The sequence below is a fragment of the Oncorhynchus gorbuscha genome, linkage group LG09, assembly GCF_021184085.1.
Source record: "Oncorhynchus gorbuscha isolate QuinsamMale2020 ecotype Even-year linkage group LG09, OgorEven_v1.0, whole genome shotgun sequence".
Lineage (NCBI taxonomy): Eukaryota > Metazoa > Chordata > Actinopteri > Salmoniformes > Salmonidae > Oncorhynchus > Oncorhynchus gorbuscha.
This window is the reverse complement of record NC_060181.1, coordinates 20,847,673-20,872,584: the sequence shown is the minus strand read 5'-3', so window position 1 is coordinate 20,872,584 and position 24,912 is coordinate 20,847,673. Positions and strand designations below refer to the sequence as shown.

The 24,912-nt window shown below is 46.7% G+C and overlaps 1 protein-coding gene across 1 annotated transcript in view; it reads right to left on the bottom strand.

Annotated features, from left to right (window-relative positions):
* The window catches only part of gabbr2 (gamma-aminobutyric acid (GABA) B receptor, 2), a 443,839-nt gene that overhangs the window by 129,539 nt on the left and 289,388 nt on the right, over nucleotides 1-24,912 (bottom strand). Inside the window, exon 13 of the mRNA XM_046361650.1 lies at nucleotides 23,076-23,198. Within this exon, the coding sequence (XP_046217606.1) occupies nucleotides 23,076-23,198 (123 nt within the window). The remainder of the gene's footprint in view (nucleotides 1-23,075; nucleotides 23,199-24,912) is intronic.

Here is a 24,912-nt window from a genome sequence, read left to right as displayed (position 1 = left end):
CACCTCATTGATACCTTGACCTCATACAGTATATACCATCACCTCACTGATACCTTGACCTCATACAGTATATACCATCACCTCATTGATACCTTGACCTCATACAGTATATACCATCACCTCACTGATACCATCACCTCATTGATACCTTGACCTCATACAGTATATACCATCACCTCACTGATATAATTGCCTCATTGATACCTTGACCTCATACAGTATATACCATCACCTCACTGATACCATCACCTCATACAGTATATACCATCACCTCATTGATACCTTGACCTCATACAGTATATACCATCACCTCACTGATACCATCACCTCATTGATACCTTGACCTCATACAGTATATACCATCACCTCACTGATACCTTGACCTCATACAGTATATACCATCACCTCACTGATACCATCACCTCATTGATACCTTGACCTCATACAGTATATACCATCACCTCACTGATATAATTGCCTCATTGATACCTTGACCTCATACAGTATATACCATCACCTCACTGATACCATCACCTCATACAGTATATACCATCACCTCACTGATACCATCACCTCATTGATACTTTGACCTCATACAGTATATACCATCACCTCATTGATACCATTGCCTCATACAGTATATACCATCACCTCATTGATACCATTGCCTCGTACAGTATATACCATCACCTCATTGATACCTTGACCTCATACAGTATATACCATCACCTCATTGATACCTTGACCTCATACAGTATATACCATCACCTCATTGATACCATCACCTCATTGATACCTTGACCTCATACAGTATATACCATCACCTCATTGATACCATCACCTCATTGATACCATTGCCTCGTACAGTATATACCATCACCTCATTGATACCATTGCCTCATACAGTATATACCATCACCTCATTGATACCTTGACCTCATACAGTATATACCATCACCTCATTGATACCTTGACCTCATACAGTATATACCATCACCTCATTGATACCATCACCTCATTGATACCTTGACCTCATACAGTATATACCATCACCTCATTGATACCTTGACCTCATACAGTATATACCATCACCTCATTGATACCATCACCTCATTGTACCTTGACCTCATACAGTATATACCATCACCTCATTGATACCTAGACCTCATACAGTATATACCATCACCTCATACAGTATATACCATCACCTCATTGATACCTTGACCTCATATATACCATCATCTCATACAGTATATACCATCACCTCATTGATACCTTGACCTCATATACACCATCACCTCATACAGTATATACCACCACATAATTGATACCATTTCTAATTTCAATTGTTTGCTATTTGTATTTGCAAAAAAAAAATTGCTGACGAGTTAGTATGGATAATATAATATCTAATATTACCACAGCATTTCACCAGAACCGTGATAGGACCAGTAGTCCAATTGAGAACTTAAAGTACAGCTAGCTCTTGCATTCATCTTCCTTCAGTTCCTCAAAACATTGGCAGTAAAATATGAGGATGCCCTTCAAATGGCATTCACCACTCTCATCAAAAGTGGGTGAGACTGCAGCGTAGAACTTGTGAGACCATACAGAGGTGGAGATGGTGGAAGGGAGGGAGGGAGGGAGGACGGACAGAATCTGTGCTGCAGGTGTGCTGGTGCAGTGTGCGCGTGAGTGTGTGCACTTTTGTATTTACGAGGTTAGTGTGTGTTTATACTCTTGTATGTGTGTGTGTGTGTGAGTGTGTGTTTACGAATGTGTCTAAAGTACGTGTATGTGTGTTTATGATAACGTGTGCATTGTTTGTTTCTTTGCGTGCCTGTATGTACTTCATGTTTCTCTGCGTATGTAACTGTGTGTTCATGCAGTGCCTTCCCTAGCTGTCCTCACACACCTGCAGAAAGAGAGAGAGGGGACTGTGACCATGGCCAACATCCATACTACAGAGGCATGTCTATCCCTTTATTTGAATCGGTCACAGGACAGAAGCTGCTAGCGGAGGAGTGGAAAAGAGAGTGAGAATGTTCTTGGCACGGGCCCGCAGGTAACTTTTTCTATTTTCTTTCTTAGATTTTTCAACCCTGTCTGTCCCATGGGGAGCAGGGCCGAATGGGAGAACGAAGGGAGGAGTAGAGGGGGAGAGGAGGGCTGGAATGAAAAAGGGAGACTGCAATTGGAAGTGAGAAAAGGCCACAAGTACGCGTGGAGGGTGGAATGTGTTCGGAAGGCAGAAACTCTCGCCTGAGGGTTCCAAAATGGAGGGAGCAGGAGAGGCATAAAGAAATCTAACTCCAGCAGCTCTGTGCAGTTCTGGAATGTCGTGCTTTTCTATGCGTCCACCAAGGTTGTGGAGATGAACGATGAAGTGAATGGCGTTGGATTGGAGGTCAGAATGTTCGTCTGTCTTCATGGCCACCTTGCCGCATTGACCCTCGGCCTCCTGGCCCGTTGTGGATATTATACCACCCCCCCTATCTTCCTTCTCCGGCTGATAATGAGGGCTTCTGTTAACAGACCAATTACTCACAGTATAAAAGGGCCAAATCCAGAAAGTGCATTTGCACGTCAAAGGAGAGTGTCATGTCTGTGCTGTGTATGTGAGAGAGAGACGGCGAGAGGGAGAGACAGCGAGAAGGAGAGAGAGAGAGAGAGAGAGAGAGAGACAGAGAGAGAGAGAGAGAGAGAGAGAGAGAGAGAGAGAGAGAGAGAGAGAGAGAGAGAGACAGAGAGAGAGAGAGAGAGAGAGAGAGAGAGAGAGAGAGAGAGAGAGAGAGAGAGAGAGAGAGAGAGAGAGAGAGAGAGAGAGAGAGAATGCCTGCACACTGTCAAAGCACCATGACGTACACACACACAGCTCTCACATCCAGGTGGGACCGACTCACACAGCTCTCACATCCAGGTGGGACCGACTCACACAGCCCTCACATCCAGGTGGGACCGACTCAAACAGCCCTCACATCCAGGTGGGACTGACTCACACAGCCCTCACATCCAGGTGGGACTGATGCACAGCCCTCACATCCAGGTGGGACTGACTCACACAGCCCTCACATCCAGGTGGGACCGACTCACACAGCACTCACATCCAGGTGGGACTGACTCACACAGCCCTCACATCCAGGTGGGACTGACTCACACAACCTTCACATCCAGGTGGGACTGACTCACACAGCCCTCACATCCAGGTGGGACCGACTCACACAGCCCTCACATCCAGGTGGGACTGACTCACACAGCTCTGACATCCAGGTGGGACCGACTCACACAGCCCTCACATCCAGGTGGGAATGACGCACACAGCTCTCACATCCAGGTGTGACTGACGAACACAGCTCTCACATCCAGGTGGGACTGACGCACACAGCTCTCACATCCAGGTTAGACCGACTCTAACAGCCCTCACATCCAGGGGGGACCGACTCTCCCAGCCCTCACATCCAGGTGGGACCGACTCTCACAGCTCTCACATCCAGGTGGGACTGACTCTCACAGCTCTCACATCCAGGTCGGACCGACTCACACAGCCCTCACATCCAGGTGAGGGCGTCAGAAAGAGAAAGCTGATGTGAAAGCTGATGTGTGATGTGTGTGCGTGCATGTATCTTTGTATGTGTCTGTGTGTACGTCTGTGTTTGAGCGTGTGTTTAAATGTGTTTTTGAATGTTGAATTATGTGTGTGCCTGCATGCCTGTGCCTCTGTGCATGTGTCACCACGTTGAAGTGGCAGCCAAAACCCTTTTTCCTATTTTTGTCTTGTGGATCAACAGTGCGGCTCTCTGCTGTTATGGGTGTCAGAAACCATGGCCGTTACCATGGCGATGCCACACTGCGATATTCCAGCTTTGCAGCCTGCCTGCTGCAGCTTCGGAATGAGAGAGTGGTGAGGAGGAGGAGAGGAGGGAGACAGAGAGAGAGAGAGAGCGCGCAAGGGAAGAGAAGAGGGATTGAGAGAGGGAGGAGGGGGAAGGAGATGGGGGGGAGAGAGGAGGGGGAGAGAGAGAGGGGGAGACAAGAGGGGGAGAATGAGAGAGTCAGAGAGAGAGAGGAAGGGGAGGAGGGAGAAGAGGGGGTCTGCTGCAGGCTCCACCAGAATGCTAATCAGGCCCTCGATGATTTGTCCTTCATTAGACCAGAGACAATACTAAGGCCAGAGGAGAGGGGCTTTCACAGATACAGAAGGTAGTACACATGGACAAACACGCACATGTAAACACACGCACACGTGGGCAGAGGCAAACACACACACAGACTCTTCTCCGACACGGGGCTTAATCTGCTCGGCCCAGCCAACCTCTGCTGAAACATCTTCACAATTAACAAACACTCAATTATCCACGAGACGCAAAACAGACCTAATTGCGTTCTACAGCATAATGTCTCCAGCATTTTTTAGCAGGGTATTCCTTCCTTCCTGTAGCTACAGCCAGCATGATCCCTGTTAAAAATACTTGGCATTGTGTGAAAAGACATGGATATGTAGGCATGCAGAGATACCTCGTGCATCCCAAATGGTAGTATATTCCTGATTTAGTGCAGTAAACCCATTGGGCTCTGGTCAAAGGTAGTGCCCTATATAGGGAATAGAGTGCCATTTTGGGATGCAGAATCAGAGCTCTGAAGGGGACATAGAGTACAGGGTTGGAATTAGTATCTGGGGCACTAGTTTGAAGTGTGTATCAGAAAGGAGACTTGATTTAAGGGGTTAGGAGGGTTCGGGGACAGTGTGGGTTAAGGTTAGGAGACAGTTATGAGGCAGTGTGAAGGTTAGAGTCAGGCCACACAATGTCTTAGGGGTCACTGTCTACCCTCATCCTCCTATTGAGGAACGACTTTAACACCCAAAGAAAATCTCCCTCTCCCTATCTGATTCCCGTTGGCTCTTCTCTCGGCTTCTCCACCACTCCCTCCGCCTGCCTACTACAGCAGCGTGTTTTATGAGGCATTGTGCCAGAAAGAGAAACTATTCACAATCCCTCCTTTATCCTCTCTTATGTTGATGCTATTAGACGTTGCAGCAGCATCCATAGCCAAGAAGAAGACGTCCCAGTTTTGCTGACCCTCCGTCACTTTGCTCGCTGAATTCAAATCATCAGTTGCACCGGGGGAGGGAGTGGAGAGAGCCGGATTGACTTTTCACACGCTCTCACTGGGTAAATCTTAGCTGAGCAGCGTAGCACAGTAATCAGACCAAATTTGTGAAATCGGAGACCTGGGCTTCAGATACATTTATTTAAAGTGTATTTCACCAGGTCTCACAATTATGAAAAAAAGACTCTGGGAGTGTGGTGCCAGGAAAATAACCTCTCACTCAACGTCAACAAAACAACGGAGATGATCGTGGACTTCAGGAAACAGCAGAGGGAGCATCCCCTTATCCACATCGACGGGACAGCAGGGGAGAAGGTGGAAAGTTTTAAGTTCCGTGGCGTACACATCACTGACAAACTGAAATGGTCCACCCACACAGACAGTGTGGTGAAGAAGGCTCAACAGGGCCTCTTCAACCTCAGGTGGCTGAAGAAATTTGGCTTGTCACCTAAAACACTCACAAACATTTATAGATCCACAATTGAGAACATCCTGTCAGGCTGTAACACCGCCTGGTATGACAACTGCACCACCCACAACCACAGGGCTCTCCAGAGGGGGGTGCGGTCTGCACAACGCATCACCGGGGACAAACTATCTGCCCTACAGGATACCTACAGTACCCGATGTCACAAAAAGGCCAAAAAGTTCATCAAGGACAACAACCACCCAAGCCACTGCCTGTTCACCCCACTATCATCCAGAAGGCGAGGTCAGTACAGGTGCATCAAAGCTGGGACAGAGAGACTGAAAAACAGCTTCTATCTCAAGGCCATCTGACTGTTAAACAGCCATCACTAACACAGAGGCTACTGCCTAAATCATTGGCCACTTTAATAAATGGAACACTAGTCACTTTAATAATGTTTACATATCTTGCATATCTTGCATATCTTGCACTCATCTCATATGTACAGTACATACTGTATTCTATACTATTCTACTGTATCTTAGTCTCTGCCACCCTGACATTGCTCATCCATATATGGGGCGGCAGGGTAGCCTAGTGGTTAGAGCGTTGGACTAGTAACCGGAATGTTGCGAGTTCAAACCCCCGATCTGACAAGGTACAAATCTGTCGTTCTGCCCCTGAACAGGCAGTTAACCCACTGTTCCTAGGCCGTCATTGACTTGCCTCGTTAAATAAAGGTAAAAAAATGTGTTTATATATTTCTGCTCAGAAAACCACCCACGGGGACCCCTGATGTTGGATATACCTGTACATGTTGTTTATATTGTGTCACATGTATGAGTACATAAAATACAATACCAAATAAAATAAAATACAATTTTATTGGTCACACACGTGTTTAGCAGATGTTATTGCGGTTGTAGCGAAATGCTTGTGCTTCTAGTTCTGAAAGTGCAGCAATATCTAACAAGTAATATCTAATTTCACAACAACTACCTAATACAAACAAATCTAAGTAAAGGAATGAAATTAAGAATATATAATATATAAAAAATATATTTTCATTGTTGGACATGAAAGACTGTCAAATCACCAGGATATCAGCTCCAAGTGATTTTAATTTAAGAAATATGTTCCCAATTATTCCCATGTATAATAGAGAGACACGTGATCACATACAAATGTAATCAAGGGTTGAAATGATTATGTTTAAGTCAAACATTATGTCTCTTTGGGCTTCTTGCAGTCAATTTGCAGTCAATTCTTGCAGTCAAGTCTACTAATGATTTGTAATTATGTTCCGTCCACCTGACCAGCCGCTCCAGAAAACTATCTGCCCTACAGGATACCTACAGTACCGCTCCAGAAAACATCTGACTGTATTCCTGTCTTTTGAGCTTGATGCCTTGATAAGCTCCTTTCCTGAGGACGGCTCACCTCTCACAGTTCTGGGCGACTTTAACCTCCCCACGTCTACCTTTGACTCTTTCCTCTCTGCCTCCTTCTTTCCACTCCTCTCCTCTTTTGACCTCACCCTCTCACCTTCCCCCCTACTCACAAGGCAGGCAATATCGACCTCATCTTTACTAGATGCTGTTCTTCCACTAACCTCATTGCAACTCCCCTCCAAGTCTCCGACCACTGCCTTGTATCCTTTTCCCTCTCGCTCTCATCCAACACCTCCCACACTGCCCCTACTCGGATGGTATCGCGCCGTCCCAACCTTCGCTCTCTCTCCCCCGCTACTCTCTCCTCTTCCATCCTATCATCTCTTCCCTCCGCTCAAACCTTCTCCCACCTATCTCCTGATTCTGCCTCCTCAACCCTCCTCTCCTCCCTCTCTGCATCCCTTGACTCTCTATGTCCCCTATCCTCCAGGCCGGCTCGGTCCTCCCCTCCCGCTCCGTGGCTCGATGACTCATTGCGAGCTCACAGAACAGGGCTCCGGGCAGCCGAGCGGAAATGGAGGAAAACTCGCCTCCCTGCGGACCTGGCATCCTTTCACTCCCTCCTCTCTACATTTTCCTCCTCTGTCTCTGCTGCTAAAGCCACTTTCTACCACGCTAAATTCCAAGCTGCTGCCTCTAACCCTAGGAAGCTCTTTGCCACCTTCTCCTCTCTCCTGAATCCTCCGCCCCCTCCCCCTCCTCCCTCTCTGCAGATGACTTCGTCAACCATTTTGAAAAGAAGGTCGACGACATCCGATCCTCGTTTGCTAAGTCAAACGACACTGCTGGTTCTGCTCACACTGCCCTACCCTGTGCTCTGACCTCTTTCTCCCCTCTCTCTCCAGATGAAATCTCGCGTCTTGTGACGGCCGGCCGCCCAACAACCTGCCCGCTTGACCCTATCCCCTCCTCTCTTCTCCAGACCATTTCCGGAGACCTTCTCCCTTACCTCACCTCGCTCATCAACTCATCCCTGACCGTTGGCTACGTCCCTTCCGTCTTCAAGAGAGCGAGAGTTGCACCCTTCTGAAAAAACCTACACTCGATCCCTCCGATGTCAACAATTACAGACCAGTATCCCTTCTTTCTTTTCTCTCCAAAACTCTTGAACGTGCTGTCCTTGGCCAGCTCTCCCGCTATCTCTCTCTGAATGACCTTCTTGATTCAAATCAGTCAGGTTTCAAGACTAGTCATTCAACTGAGACTGCTCTCCTCTGTATCACGGAGGCGCTCCGCACTGCTAAAGCTAACTCTCTCTCCTCTGCTCTCATCCTTCTAGATCTATCGGCTGCCTTCGATACTGTGAACCATCAGATCCTCCTCTCCACCCTCTCCGAGTTGGGCATCTCCGGCGCGGCCCACGCTTGGATTGCGTCCTACCTGACAGGTCGCTCCTACCAGGTGGCGTGGCGAGAATCTGTCTCCTCACCACGCGCTCTCACCACTGGTGTCCCCAGGGCTCTGTTCTTGGCCCTCTCCTATTCTCGCTATACACCAAGTCACTTGGCTCTGTCATAACCTCACATGGTCTCTCTTATCATTGCTATGCAGACGACACACAATTAATCTTCTCCTTTCCCCTTCTGATGACCAGGTGGCGAATCGCATCTCTGCATGTCTGGCAGACATATCAGTGTGGATGACGGATCACCACCTCAAGCTGAACCTCGGCAAGACGGAGCTGCTCTTCCTCCCGGGAAGGACTGCCCGTTCCATGATCTCGCCATCACGGTTGACAACTCCATTGTGTCCTCCTCCCAGAGCGCCAAGAACCTTGGCGTGATCCTGGACAACACCCTGTCGTTCTCAACTAACATCAAGGCGGTGGCCCGTTCCTGTAGGTTCATGCTCTACAACATCCGCAGAGTACGACCCTGCCTCACACAGGAAGCGGCGCAGGTCCTAATCCAGGCACTTGTCATCTCCCGTCTGGATTACTGCAACTCGCTGTTGGCTGGGCTCCCTGCCTGTGCCATTAAACCCCTTCAACTCATCCAGAACGCCGCAGCCCGTCTGGTGTTCAACCTTCCCAAGTTCTCTCACGTCACCCCGCTCCTCCGTTCTCTCCACTGGCTTCCAGTTGAAGCTCGCATCCGCTACAAGACCATGGTGCTTGCCTACGGAGCTGTGAGGGAACGGCACCTCAGTACCTCCAGGCTCTGATCAGGCCCTACACCCAAACAAGGGCACTGCGTTCATCCACCTCTGGCCTGCTCGCCTCCCTACCACTGAGGAAGTACAGCTCCCGCTCAGCCCAGTCAAAACTGTTCGCTGCCCTGGCCCCCCAATGGTGGAACAAACTCCCTCACGACGCCAGGACAGCGGAGTCAATCACCACCTTCCGGAGACACCTGAAACCCCACCTCTTTAAGGAATACCTAGGATAGGTTAAGTAATCCCTCTCACCCCACCCCCCCCCTAAGTTTTAGATGCACTATTGTTAAGTGACTGTCCCACTGGATGTCATAAGGTGAATGCACCAATTTGTAAGTCGCTCTGGATAAGAGCGTCTGCTAAATGACTTAAATGTAAATGTAAATGTAAATGTAAATCTGCCCGTGGCTGAATCTAGTTGACAGGAAAATTCCACCCCAAAACTATCTATTGATATTTGTTTCATTAGTCCATTGTTGATATAGTCCCAAAATGTTTTGCATGGCAGTAATCACGTTTTCAAGATATATAACTTTCAAAATACAGAAATACAGCCAGTATGATGCATTTTGCATCATATATACTGACTGTATTCCTGTCTTTTGAAAGTTATATATCTTGAAAACTTTCTGGAATGTTCCTTTAAGACAATAAACCATGCCTCTCATCAGAGCAGACTAAACGCACACAACCACAAGTCGGTTCTATACAGCCACATCTCTGTATATAGACTATGTCCTTGGAGATCGCATGTGGACACCGTCACGCCAGCTCGAGGTCACCAACTGTTCCTCCTCCCAGTCCTCCTAATACATCCTGATATTGGAGTATCAGTGTAATAGAGGATAGTGGGAATCATGGGAGAAAGGGAAGGGGGAGGAAGCTAGGAGAGGGACGACAGGGCAACCAGGCCTGAAGCCTTGTAGGAAACTCAGCGCACGAGTCCCAAATGGAACCCTATTTCCTATATATTATATTGCACTACTTTTCACCAGAGCTCGTTGGGCTCATAAAGTCCATATGGCTCTGGTTAAAAGTAGTGCACTACAAAGGGAATAGGAAGCCATTTGGCGACACAAACTCAGAGTTAATGGTCCTTCTTCTCGCACCAATCAATCACAGCTAATCTCTCTCACTCTCTGCCTTCGTTCTCGAGAGGGGTCCGCCATCTGCCGTGACGCCATGATCCCATCTCTCCCTCGCCACCCCCGCCTGCCACACGGTCCAGTCAGCCGGGACGCACCACCACACAACTCCTATCCCAGAGCTATCTCTCTCTATCTATCTATCACTCTATATTTATCTCTCTCTTAGTTTTTTCTCGCTCTCTATTGCCAACACTCTCTCTCTGTAGCTGGTGTGGTCTTGTTGCTGGCCCAGAGGTCCAAAGGCCCAGTGGAGACAGCCTCCAGGCACCAGCCTGGCACTCCTCCAGCAGAGCAATCCCTAGGAGAGGGTGGCGATGGTGGGGGAAGAGAGCCGGTCAGGCAGGAAGGCTGTGGAGCTGGGGATCCAGCTCCAGTACAGACATGCAGCGACAGGCTCATACTCGGAGAGGCTAATACATTCTATACACTCCACGGGTTTAGGGCTGTGAGAACACTCCATGCGTTTAGGGCTGTGAGAACACTCCACGGGTTTAGGGCTGTGAGAACACTTCATGGGTTTAGGGCTGTGAGAACACTCCATGGGTTTAGGGCTGTGGGTTCCGGTTCCGGTTGGAGCGAGTGGTCGCATCTGCACTTCGCTCCCGCGGGTAGTATAACTTTTTCATTATATTTCATTATAGCACAACGGTTTGATTTGTCTAATCTTAGCAATTTCTTCTCAGCTAGCTACATAGCCGTCTTTGTATCAAAGATAATTGCGTAATTATCGTATTTCGCCGTCCTAACGTAGTCTTCACTAGCCAGCTAGCTAACGTCCACTGATTAGCTGCACTGGAGAAACTATTACACTCAACTGAACGACTTGATTAGTGTAGTGTTAGCGTGCTACATAGCTGTCTTTGCTGTTTTCGTATCATCGTATCCAAGATAATTGTGTTGTTTAGGTTTAGAGTGTGTAGTCTTAGAGTGATTATCTTAATTTACCGAGGTTAGCTAGCCAGCTATTTGTCGTCCTTAACGTAGGTGACTCTGCTAGCTAGCCAACGTTAGCCAACGTCTACTGAATAGAACTTCCGCACTCAACAACCCGGTCGCATTCACAGGTAGTATCACATTTTCACTTCATTACAGTACAACGGTTTGATTTGTTTGATCGTAGCTAGCTACATAGCTAGCTACATAGCCGTCTTTGTATCAAAGATAATTGTGTAGTCTAGAGCGATTTTCTAGGTTCGCTAGCCAGCTATTGTCGTTCTTTTAACGCAACGTAACGTAAACAACACCAGCTAGCCAGCTAGGTTTAGCAACACTGCAGAAACTATTACACTCAACGGAACGACTTGATTAGTGTAGTGTCAACAACGCACCCACTGCCAGCTGGCCTACTTCAGCAGTACTGTATCATTTTAATCATTTTAGTCAATAAGATTCTTGCTACGTAGCTTAACTTTCTGAACATTCGAGACGTGTAGTCCACTTGTCATTCCAATCTCCTTTGCATTAGCGTACTCTTCTGTAGCCTGTCAACTATGTGTCTGTTTATCCCTGTTCTCTCCTCTCTGCACAGACCATACAAACGCTCCACGGCCACCCTGCTCTGGTGGTTTACGACCCACGTGGAGTTCCACTCTCCGGTAGCCTCTGGAACTGCCAATCTGCGGTCAACAAGGCAGAGTTCATCTCAGCCTATGCCTCCCTCCAGTCCCTCGACTTCTTGGCACTGACGGAAACATGGATCACCACAGACAACACTGCTACTCCTACTGCTCTCTCTTCGTCCGCCCACGTGTTTCGCACACCCCGAGAGCTTCTGGTCAGCGGGGTGGTGGCACCGGGATCCTCATCTCTCCCAAGTGGTCATTCTCTCTTTCTCCCCTTACCCATCTGTCTATCGCCTCCTTTGAATTCCATGCTGTCACAGTTACTAGCCCTTTCAAGCTTAACATCCTTATCATTTATCGCCCTCCAGGTTCCTGAGAGTTCATCAATGAGCTTGATGCCTTGATAAGCTCCTTTCCTGAGGACGGCTCACCTCTCACAGTTCTGGGCGACTTTAACCTCCCCACGTCTACCTTTGACTCTTTCCTCTCTGCCTCCTTCTTTCCACTCCTCTCCTCTTTTGACCTCACCCTCTCACCTTCCCCCCTACTCACAAGGCAGGCAATACGCTCGACCTCATCTTTACTAGATGCTGTTCTTCCACTAACCTCATTGCAACTCCCCTCCAAGTCTCCGACCACTACCTTGTATCCTTTTCCCTCTCGCTCTCATCCAACACCTCCCACACTGCCCCTACTCGGATGGTATCGCGCCGTCCCAACCTTCGCTCTCTCTCCCCGCTACTCTCTCCTCTTCCATCCTATCATCTCTTCCCTCCGCTCAAACCTTCTCCCACCTATCTCCTGATTCTGCCTCCTCAACCCTCCTCTCCTCCCTCTCTGCATCCCTTGACTCTCTATGTCCCCGATCCTCCAGGCCGGCTCGGTCCTCCCCTCCCGCTCCGTGGCTCGATGACTCCGAGCTCACAGAACAGGGCTCCGGGCAGCCGAGCGGAAATGGAGGAAAACGCTCCCTGCGGACCTGGCATCCTTTCACTCCCTCCTCTCTACATTTTCCTCCTCTGTCTCTGCTGCTAAAGCCACTTTCTACCACGCTAAATTCCAAGCATCTGCCTCTAACCCTAGGAAGCTCTTTGCCACCTTCTCCTCCCTCCTGAATCCTCCTCCCCCTCCCCCCCCTCCTCCCTCTCTGCAGATGAACAACCATTTTGAAAAGAAGGTCGACGACATCCGATCCTCGTTTGCTAAGTCAAACGACACCGCTGGTTCTGCTCACACTGCCCTACCCTGTGCTCTGACCTCTTTCCTCTCTCCAGATGAAATCTTTGACGGCCGGCCGCCCAACAACCTGCCCGCTTGACCCTATCCCCTCCTCTCTTCTCCAGACCATTTCCGGAGACCTTCTCCCTTACCTCACCTCGCTCATCAACTCATCCCTGACCGGGTCCCTTCCATCTTCAAGAGAGCGAGAGTTGCACCCCTTCTGAAAAAACCTACACTCGATCCCTCCGATGTCAAAAATTACAGACCAGTATCCCTTCTTTCTTTTCTCTCCAAAACTCTTGAACGTGCCGTCCTTGGCCAGCTCTCCCGCTATCTCTCTCTGAATGACCTTCTTGATCCAAATCAGTCAGGTTTCAAGACTAGTCATTCAACTGAGACTGCTCTCCTCTGTATCACGGGTTTCCGCACTGCTAAAGCTAACTCTCTCTCCTCTGCTCTCATCCTTCTAGATCTATCGGCTGCCTTCGATACTGTGAACCATCAGATCCTCCTTCCACCCTCTCAGAGTTGGGCATCCGGCGCGGCCCAAGCTTGGATTGCGTCCTACCTGACAGGTCGCTCCTACCAGGTGGCGTGGCGAGAATCTGTCTCCTCACCACGCGCTCTCACCACTGGTGTCCCCCAGGGCTCTGTTCTTGGCCCTCTCCTATTTTCGCTATACACCAAGTCACTTGGCTCTGTCATAACCTCACATGGTCTCTCTTATCATTGCTATGCAGACGACACACAATTAATCTTCTCCTTTCCCTTCTGATGACCAGGTGGCGAATCGCATCTCTGCATGTCTGGCAGACATATCAGTGTGGATGACGGATCACCACCTCAAGCTGAACCTCGGCAAGACGGAGCTGCTCTTCCTCCCGGGGAAGGACTGCCCGTTCCATGATCTCGCCATCACGGTTGACAACTCCATTGTGTCCTCCTCCCAGACAAGAACCTTGGCGTGATCCTGGACAATGGGTTTCAACCAACATCAAGGCGGTGGGTTCCTGTAGGTTCATGCTCTACAACATCCGCAGAGTACGACCCTGCCTCACACAGGAAGCGGCGCAGGTCCTAATCCAGGCACTTGTCATCTCCCGTCTGGATTACTGCAACTCGCTGTTGGCTGGGCTCCCTGCCTGTGCCATTAAACCCCTTCAACTCATCCAGAACGCCGCAGGGTCTGGTGTTCAACCTTCCCAAGTTCTCTCACGTCACCCCGCTCCTCCGTTCTCTCCACTGGCTTCCAGTTGAAGCTCGCATCCGCTACAAGACCATGGTGCTTTACGGAGCTGTGAGGGGAACGGCACTCAGTACCTCCAGGCTCTGATCAGGGTTTACACCCAAACAAGGGCACTGCGTTCATCCACCTCTGGCCTGCTCGCCTCCCTACCACTGAGGAAGAGCTCCCGCTCTGCCCAGTCAAAACTGTTCGCTGCCCTGGCCCCCAATGGTGGAACAAACTCCCTCACGACGCCAGGACAGCGGAGTCAATCACCACCTTCCGGAGACACCTGAAACCCCACCTCTTTAAGGAATATCTAGGATAGGATAAGTAATCCCTCTCACCCCCCCTTAAGTTTTAGATGCACTATTGTAAAGTGACTGTTCCACTGGATGTCATAAGGTGAATGCACCAATTTGTAAGTCGCTCTGGATAAGAGCGTCTGCTAAATGACTTAAATGTAAATGTAAATGTGGAAGAGAGAGAACACTCCATGGGTTTAGGGATGTGAGAACACTCCATGGGTTTAGGGATGTGGTAACACTCCATGGGTTAGAGCTGTGATAACACTCAATGGGTTAGCGCTGTGAGAACACTCCATGGGTTTAGGGATGTGGTAACACTCCATGGGTTTAGGGCTGTGAGAACACTCCATGGGTTTAGGGCTGTGAGAACACTCCATGGGTTTAGGGATGTGAGAACACTCCATGGGTTTAGGGATGTGAGAACACTCAATGGGTTTAGGGCTGTGAGAACACTCCATGGGTTTAGGGATGTGAGAACACTCCATGGGTTTAGGGATGTGAGAACACTCCATGGGGTTAGGGCTGTGAGAACACTCCATTGGTTTAGAGCTGTGAGAACACTCCATGGGTTATAGCTGTGATAACACTCCATGGGTTAGAGCTGTGAGAACACTCCATGGGTTTAGGGATGTGAGAACACTCCATGGGTTAGAGCTGTGATAACACTCAATGGGTTAGAGCTGTGATAACACTCCATGGGTTAGAGCTGTGAGAACACTCCATGGGTTTAGGGATGTGAGAAAACTCCATGGGTTAGAGCTGTGATAACACTCCATGGGTTAGAGCTGTGATAACACTCCATGGGTTAGAGCTGTGAGAACACTCAATGGGTTAGAGCTGTGAGAACACTCCATGGGTTTAGGGATGTGGTAACACTCCATGGGTTTCGGGATGTGATAACACTCCATGGGTTAGAGCTGTGAGAACACTCCATGGGTTTAGGGATGTGAGAACACGCCATGGGTTAGGGATGTGGTAACACTCCATGGGTTTAGGGCTGTGAGAACACTCCATGGGTTTAGGGATGTGGTAACACTCCATGGGTTTAGGGCTGTGAGAACACTCCATGGGTTTATGGATGTGGTAACACTCCATGGGTTTAGGGCTGTGAGAACACTCCATGGCTTTAGGGCTGTGAGAACACTCCATGGGTGTAGGGCTGTGATAACACTCCATGGGTTTAGGGATGTGGTAACACTCTATGGGTTTAGGGCTGTGAGAACACTCCATGGCTTTAGGGCTGTGAGAATACTCCACGGGTTTAGGGATATGATAACACTCTACCTTCAGGAATTAACATGTTATCAAGGCTATAGTGAGCACACCAGGCAGGCTCAGAAAACCATTTACACTCGTACTTAGCACTTCACAGCGTTGGATGGGCTTTGACTGACAGACGTTCTGAACCTAATGCGCCGCACGAGACAAGAAGTTGCCCCCATCCCTCCCATTAACCGAGTAACTTTTTTAATGTTTTCGTGGTCTGAATGTAGGAAATATTTGACATTAAGAGGACTCTACTCTTACAGAGGAGACATTGAGAATTATAATAAATACTGTGTTGATGTCATACAAGCAAGCCAAACACCAATGAGTCAAAATGTGCACTTTACATTTCCATATCATAAAACTCAAGACAGATACAGTGTCAATGTTTATGATCACTATGTTTGATGTACAGTTGCAAGATGACATGGCGTTTTACTCTGGGTTGTTCTGAACAGAATGAGAGTATTTTTGACTATTGTGAAGAAAATTTGCTACAAAACACGGACCTGAATGCCCTCATGACTCCATTCTATGCGCACCAAAATTACGATCTGTTTCTCTGAATTGCCTTGTGAAAGCCTAACACACTAAGATCGTATTTTATAACTTAGCTTGTCATGTTGGCAATAGAGCAAGCTTTCAAATGATGCCCACCGGAACCGTTTTTGTAATTATGTGATGGCAGGGATGCAGGGCTGTGTTCCAAACAAAACAACTACAAGTGTTCTTGCTCTAGTTCCTCAACTGCACAGCTAGGAGAGCTCAAAAAAGCACCTTATAGGTGAAGACTGTTCTTTGAGTCATAAAAGTGCAGTGGAATGACTTAGGAACTGTGCACACTTTAGAGAGGTGTGTGTCCACTTGGAGACACCAGTTAGTCCTCTCACTCAAGGCTTTGTCATATGTTGCACCTACCCCACATTACACCAGGAATATTCTTATCATGTTACTGAATGTATCCAGGATATTTTCAGATTTCGTTATTAACAACTTCGTTGAAAAGTACAGTAAATGTAAAATGCACATACAATCAACAGTGTCATGTTTGGATTCAGTTTTGTGTCAGATGAAATGTTGTGTCCTCAACAATATTTTTTCCCATAATCTCAAACTGTTCCCTTTCCATCACTACCATGCTTATGAATCTTCTTTTCTTATTTCTTCTGTAAGAAACATTTCAATTTAGCCCTATCCATATATGGCAATTCCCACGAGTGTAAATGGTTAAGTAAATATCTTTCGTCAAGAGCAATACAACAAGTACAACGAAAGAAAGTATACCTTCAGAGCATGCCAAGAGGACCAATAAACAACAGTGTAAATACTTTTTGAAAATATAAATTGCGTTTTGGTCTGTAATTGATTCCTCGGTGACCTAAAATAAAAATGCTCTCTCACCTTTCCTTTCAAAGAAGCATAAAGAAACTAGTCTGAATGCGTGGAGCCCCGCTCCATGGTGGGTTGTAGCCAGCTAAGCACTACTTATCAATTCAGAGGCATCTCGTTTAATTGAAGTCACAGAAAAGTCATCAACTCTGAGGGAGAGTCTCATCCTTCCATCCCTCCTTCTTCCCCCGCTGGACCAAGCAGAGAAAACGTTGGGTCAATAGCATCAAAGAACCTTCAAAGAACCTTTCAGAATCCCCACCACCGCACCACCCCAACCCTCCCGCAAAACACACCACCGGGGGCCGCCTTTGAACATGACTCTTCTCCAATGACCTCCCAATCCCAATGCTGATTTCTCAAGGTCACTGTGGGCTCTTCAAACGTGTCAAATAATGATGTTGGCGTTTAGAAAGGACATAGGCCCTTCAGAAGCTCCGATCTTGACAGGCCATAAGGATTCTGTGGCCTACATGTAGGAGGTGTCTGGAGGAGTTGAAAGCATTTCTTAATTAGCTCCGTAGATCCACTTAGTCCGTACCCCTGGTGTACCCTGATGAGTCTGTGCCCACCGCCAACACCATCAAAGGCTGATGTAGTTTGGAAATCAAATTTAGATCTTTAATTTAGTTTGCTGTTAAACTGCTGCTGTGGGCTGGTAGTGCAAACAAACTAGAAGAGCCTATTAAGATGTACAGTACAACAATATGGATTTGTGGAGGATATTTAACTGATCAAAGTTGTGCTCCAATCATAAGACACGTAATATATCCACTGCTAACAGTCACACAGAACAAAAATATCACCACGCTTCCTTTGATGAGTGTTTAGTTACCCAAAAGAGAAAAAGGGCCAAATAACAGTTACATCAATCATCACAGTTGTATATGCCATTTTAGCAGATGCTGTTATCCAAAGTGACTTACAGTCATGCTCTTACTACTAATCACTCATAACAGTTTTTAGCCCAAATATGGTGTGCCAGGATCCAAAAAGCCTGGCAAAGATAAATCCAAACCCCTCAACCAATCCTGACAGAGCAGAGCCCACCAGTGCTGTACACATCACCCCCTGCCCAGCAGCAGGATTAGAGGGTTGCCAAGTGTTTCTTTCCGCCAGGCCTTGCCAACACCCCACATCCCAGCTGGCTTGGCGGGGAAAGGGTCTGGCTAGCAGGGGCACAGGACAGGAGGTGGCAGAGTGCCTCATATCCTCCTGACCCTAAAATAACCACCGGAAACACAATAAAGCCTGTTGCTGATCTGGTCTCACTGACGAACATGTTGGTGCCCCAGCTCCTGATCTGTTCTCACTGGCGAACATGTTGGTGCCCCAGCTGCTGATCTGTTCTCACTGGCGAACATGTTGGTGCCTCAGCTGCTGATCTGTTCTCACTGGCGAACATGTTGGTGCCCCAGCTGCTGATCTGTTCTCACTGGCGAACATGTTGGTGCCTCAGCTGCTGATCTGTTCTCACTGGCGAACATGTTGGTGCCCCAGCTGCTGATCTGTTCTCACTGGCGAACATGTTGGTGCCTCAGCTGCTGATCTGTTCTCACTGGCGAACATGTTGGTGCCCCAGCTCCTGATCTGTTCTCACTGGCGAACATGTTGGTGCCCCAGCTCCTGATCTGTTCTCACTGGCGAACATGTTGGTGCCCCAGATCCTGATCTGTTCTCACTGGCGAACATGTTGGTGCCCCAGCTCCTGATCTGTTCTCACTGGCGAACATGTTGGTGCCCCAGCTCCTGATCTGTTCTCACTGGCAAACATGTTGGTGCCCCAGCTGCTGATCTGTGATCACTGGCGAACATGTTGGTGCCCCAGCTCCTGATCTGTTCTCACTGGCGAACATGTTGGTGCCCCAGCTGCTGATCTGTTCTCACTGGCGAACATGTTGGTGCCTCAGCTCCTGATCTGTTCTCACTGACGAACATGTTGGTGCCCCAGCTGCTGATCTGTTCTCACTGGCGAACATGTTGGTGCCCCAGCTCCTGATCTGTTCTCACTGACGGACATGTTGGTGCCTCAGCTCCTGATCTGTTCTCACTGGCGAACATGTTGGTGCCCCAGCTGCTGATCTGTTCTCACTGGCGAACATGTTGGTGCCCCAGCTGCTGATCTGTTCTCACTGGCGAACATGTTGGTGCCTCAGCTGCTGATCTGTTCTCACTGGCGAACATGTTGTTGCCTCAGCTGCTGATCTGTTCTCACTGGCGAACATGTTGGTGCCCCAGCTCCTGATCTGTTCTCACTGGCGAACATGTTGGTGCCCCAGCTGCTGATCTGTTCTCACTGGCGAACATGTTGGTGCCTCAGCTCCTGATCTGTTCTCACTGGCGAACATGTTGGTGCCCCAGCTGCTGATCTGTTCTCACTGGCGAACATGTTGGTGCCCCAGCTGCTGATCTGTTCTCACTGGCGAACATGTTGGTGCCTCAGCTGCTGATCTGTTCTCACTGGCGAACATGTTGGTGCCCCAAATGCTGATCTGTTCTCACTGGCGAACATGTTGGTGCCTCAGCTGCTGATCTGTTCTCACTGGAGAACATGTTGGTGCCCCAAATGCTGATCTGTTCTCACTGGCGAACATGTTGGTGCCCAAGATCCAGAACTATTATCACCTTCAGAGAATCTACCTGTGCCACCAAGACGAGTGTATTACATTGTGGTGAACTTAGGGCCAAGTATTTTCCCTTGTCAGTTTGTAATAAAAATAAATACATCTCCTGGTTATACTCTATATTAGGCGTTCCCAGACATTTTCACGCACCACATCTATTTCTATGGGCACAAGCACTGTTCATGTCACAAACTGTTCACACCCCTCTTGTTGGTGGAAAGAATTTAGCAGGTTTAAAGCTTTTTTCCTGCAATTTGACACATTTTGTCATGGGATTCAAATACAATTGTGCAAGTGTTATGCACATAATCTTGCAATTCTATACATTTTGCAATGTCTAATGTGTATTCATGTGATATTGAGTGACTAAGAAATTACAACAATATCTACGGGCTAAAAAACATAAATAAAAACCGTTAGCTGACATGGGCTAGTTGATCTGGACATTTCTAACAAGTTATAAATATCTCTCTAAGGTCTGCAATGACTAACATGACAAGAGGAACTGATGATGCACCACCCAACTTCGTTGCACCTTGTGCATTCTACTATTACCACTTTCAAGAGTTAGTTTAAAGCAGGACTAAATAAAAAATCATATATATAAATGACTTTGAAAAAACATAAATACCTTATTTACATAGGCATTCAGACCCTTTGCTGTGAGACTCGAAATTGAGCTCAGGTGCATCATGTTTCTATTGATCATCCTTGAGATGTTTCTATAACTTGATTGGAGCCTACCTGTGGTAAATTCAATTGACTGGACATAATTTGGAAAGGCACCCACCTGTCTATATAAGGTTCCACAGTTGACAGTGCATTTTAGAGCAAAAACCAAGCCATGAGGTCGAAGGAATTATCCGTTCCCTACCCAAACTGACAGAGATAGAAAGGATCTGCTGAGAAGAATGGGAGAAACTCCCCAAATACAGGTGTACCAAGCTTGTAGCGTCATACCCAAGAAGACTTGAGTCTGTAATCGCTGCCAAAGGCGCTTCAACAAAGTACTGAGTAAAGGGTGAGAATACTTATGCAAATGTACAGTTGAAGTCGGAAGATTACATACACCTTAGCCAAATACATTTTAACTCAGTTTTTCACAATTCCTAACATTTAATCCTAGTAAAAATTCCCTATCTTAGGTCAGTTAGGGTCACCACTTTATTTTAAGAATGTGAAATGTCAGAATAATAGTAGAGAGAATTATTTCAGCTTTTATTTCTTTCATGACATTCCCTGTGGGTCAGAAGTTTACATATACTCAATTAGTATTTGGTAGCATTGCCTTCAAATTGTTTAACTTGGGTCAAACATTTCGGGTAGCCTTCCACAAGCTTCCCACAATAAATTGGGTGAATTGTGGCCCATTCCTCCTGACAGAGCTGGTGTAACTGAGTCAGGTTTGTAGGCCTCCTTGTTCGGACACGCCTTTTCTGTTCTGCCCACAAATATCATATAAGATTGAGGTCAGGGCTTTGTGATGGCCACTCCAATACCTTGACTTTGTTGTCCTTAAGCCATTTTGCTACAACTTTGGAAGTATGCTTGGGGTCAATGTCCATTTGGAAGACCCATTTGCGACCAAGCTTTAACTTCCTGACTGATATCTTGAGATGTTGCTTCAATATATCCACAAAATTTTCCTTCCTCATCATGCTATCTATTTTGTGAAATGCACCTGTCCCTCCTGCAGCAAAGCACCCCCACAACATGATGCTGCCACCCCCATGCTTCACGTTTGGGATGGTGTTCTTCGGCTTCCCCCTTTTTCATCCAAACATAACGATGGTCATTACGGCCAAACAGTTTTATTTTTGTTTCATCAGACCAGAGGACATTTCTATAAAAAGTATGATCTTTGTCCCCATGTTTTATTATGGCTGTTTTGGAGCAGTGGCTTCTTCCTTGCTGAGCGGCTTTTCAGGTTCTGTCGACATATAATTTGTTTTACTGTGGATATAGATACTTTTGTACCTGTTTCCTCCAGCATCTTCACAAGGTCCTTTGCTGTTGTTCTGGGATTGATTTTCACTTTTCGCACCAAAGTACGTTCATCTCTAGGAGAGAGAATGCGTCTCCTTCTTGAGCGGTATGACGGATGCGTGGTCCCATGGTGTGTATACTTGCATACTTGTCACGCCCTGACCATAGTAAGGTGTTTATTCTCTATGTTGGTTGGGGTGTGATAGTGACTAGGGTGGGTTATCTAGTTTTTTTATGTCTATGTTGGCCTGATATGGTTCCCAATCAGAGACAGCTGTTTATCGTTGTCTCTGATTGGGGATCATATTTAGGTAGCCATTTCCTCATTAGTATTTGTGGGATCTTGTCTACATTGAGTTGCCTGAGTGCACACCAGTAGCGTCACGTTTGTTTGCTTGTTGTTGAGTTTCAGTTTATTTAAAAAATGTGGAACTCTATTCATGCTGCGACTTGGTCTACTCATTACGACGAACGTGGCAGTACTATTGTTTGTACAGATGAAAATGGTACCTTCAAGCATTTGGAAATTGCTCCCAAGGATGAACCAGACTTGGTCTACAATTTATTTTCTGAGGTCGTGGCTGATTTCTTTTGATTTTCCCATGATGTCAACCAAAGAGGCACTGAGTTTGAAGGTAGGTATTGAAATAAATCCACAGGTAAACCTCCAATTGACTCAAATGATGTAAATTCGCCTATCAGAAGCGTCTAAAGCCATGACATCATTTTCTCGAATTTTCCAAGCTTCTGACCCACTGCAATTGTGATACAGTGAAAAAATCTGTCTGTAAACAATTGTTGGAAAAATGACTTGTGTCATGCACAAATTAGATGTCCTAACCGACTTGCCAAAACTATAGTTTGTAAACAAAAAAATTGTGGAGTGGTTGAAAAACTAGTTTTAATGACTCCAACCTACGTTTGTCAACTTCCGACTTCAACTGTATAGATTTCAGTAAAAAAATAAAAATTGAAAACATTTCTAAAAACCTGTTTTTGCTTTATCATTATCAGGTATTATGTGTTGGTTGATGAAAAAACACTATTTTTAGAAGGATGGCTATAACGTAACAACATTTTGTGTGTGTGTGTGGGGTGTGGGGGGGGCTGAATCAGGTTAGTTACAACTGGGGTTGGAGCGGAAACCTACATGAGGGTAGCCAACGTGGTCAGAGTGTGTTTTTGTAAATATAAATGGGGGTAATATGGTCGACCAGACTTACCTCCAAGCTGTACTCCTCCACGGTCCTCTTCAGTGGGTCAACAATCTGCCAGCATATGAGGATGCATAGGTCAATCAGCAGCATCCCACCAACGATGATCAGCAGCTTCTGGTCCTTGATAATCTGGAGGTGAGAAAAGAAGTGAGTGAGGGGAGAGAGAGCAAAGATAGTGAAAGGGGAGAGAAGAGAAGAGAGTGATAACACTGTTAGAAAAACTGTACTTGTACCTGGAAAAGGGCTCTATCTGGAACCAAAAAGGACTCTATCTGGAACCAAAAAGGGCTCTATCTGGAACCAAAAAGGGCTCTATCTGGAACCAAAAAGGGCTCTACCTGGAACCAAAAAATATATATCCTCCAGCAACAGACAAAGACAACTTTATGGTTCTAGGAAGCCCCTTTTAAAATGTAGGTAGGGAGAGATGTCTGGAACCAACAGGACCCTGATTGGCTTCTACTTCCAAGCCATAAGACTGCTAACCAAGACTGCTAAATAGCTCATCAAATGGCTACACGCTACTGCTACTGTCTATTATCTAACCTGTTGCCTAGACAATTTAATCCCATGCATATGTACATAGCTACCTCAGTTACCTCGTACCTCTGTACATGGACTCAGTACTGGTACTCCCTGTATTTAGCCATGTCACTTTTACTCGTTATTGTTATTAATTATTCACTGTGTATTTATTCTTCGTGTCACCATTTCTATTTTTGATATATATATATTTTATCTTTAACTCTGCATTGTTGAAAAAGGACCTGTAAGTAGGCAGTTCACTGTTAGTCTACACCTGTTGTTTACGAAGCATGTGACAAATAAAATTTTATTTGATGAGAGGTGGGATACAGGGAGGGACCAAAAGACGGCAGTCGTGTCAATCAACAAAGCCACTTTTTTTTGTGACTGAACTTTAGAGGATGAAAGGGGGGCTCCCGTATGATCTTTATTTTGAACAGCGTTTGACCCTGCCGCCATCCACATCAAAGCAAAGGTCAGGAGAACACAGACAAGGATACACTTTGAGGGAAATCACTTCTTAAAAATACAATGATGTTCTCTCTCTCTCTCTCTCTCTCTCTCTCTCTCTCTCCCTCCCATTCTCAATTCAGATTCCATTCAAAGGGCTTTATTGGCATGGGAAACAAAAGTTAAATAAATAATCAAACATTTACCGTAAAGTTTCACTGGAATAGAGACATTTCAAATGTCATTAGGGCTATATACAGTGTTGTAATGATGTGCAAATAGTTAAAGTAGTTAAAGTACAAAAGTACATAAACAAACAAATGTGGGTTGTAATGGTGTTTGTCACAAATCTTGCTACTGTGATGGAAAAGTGTGGTATTTCTCCCAATAGATACGGGAGTCTCTTTCTCGCTCACCACCAACAGACCAGACAGACTGCGGTGGATGGTGGACTCAGAATGGAATGGAGGGGAATGGTTTAAATATGTTGTCTTTTGATGGCTACTGGGATTGGACAAGTAGAGGCAAGGAGAAAGGAACATTGTGTTCCTGGGAATATAGCAGTGTATTAGAGGGCCTAAAGAGACAGTGACTGGTGATGTATTCAGGGTACCAGAGGTCTCCAAATAACTACAAGCTACAACCTGACTATAATGACATTCTATTATGACTGCAACAATGTTCTCAGCTAGTGACTATCCAGGAGAAAAAAATAAAAAGTAGCACTCTGTTTCTGAATAAACCTGATAGATGTATTGATAGATTTATCAGCCGCTGAAAGTATACAGAACCAGATGATCTTTACTGTAAATGAAATTGAAGTTGATAAATCAAACAATCATTGTATCTTTCACAGTGACGGGAACAT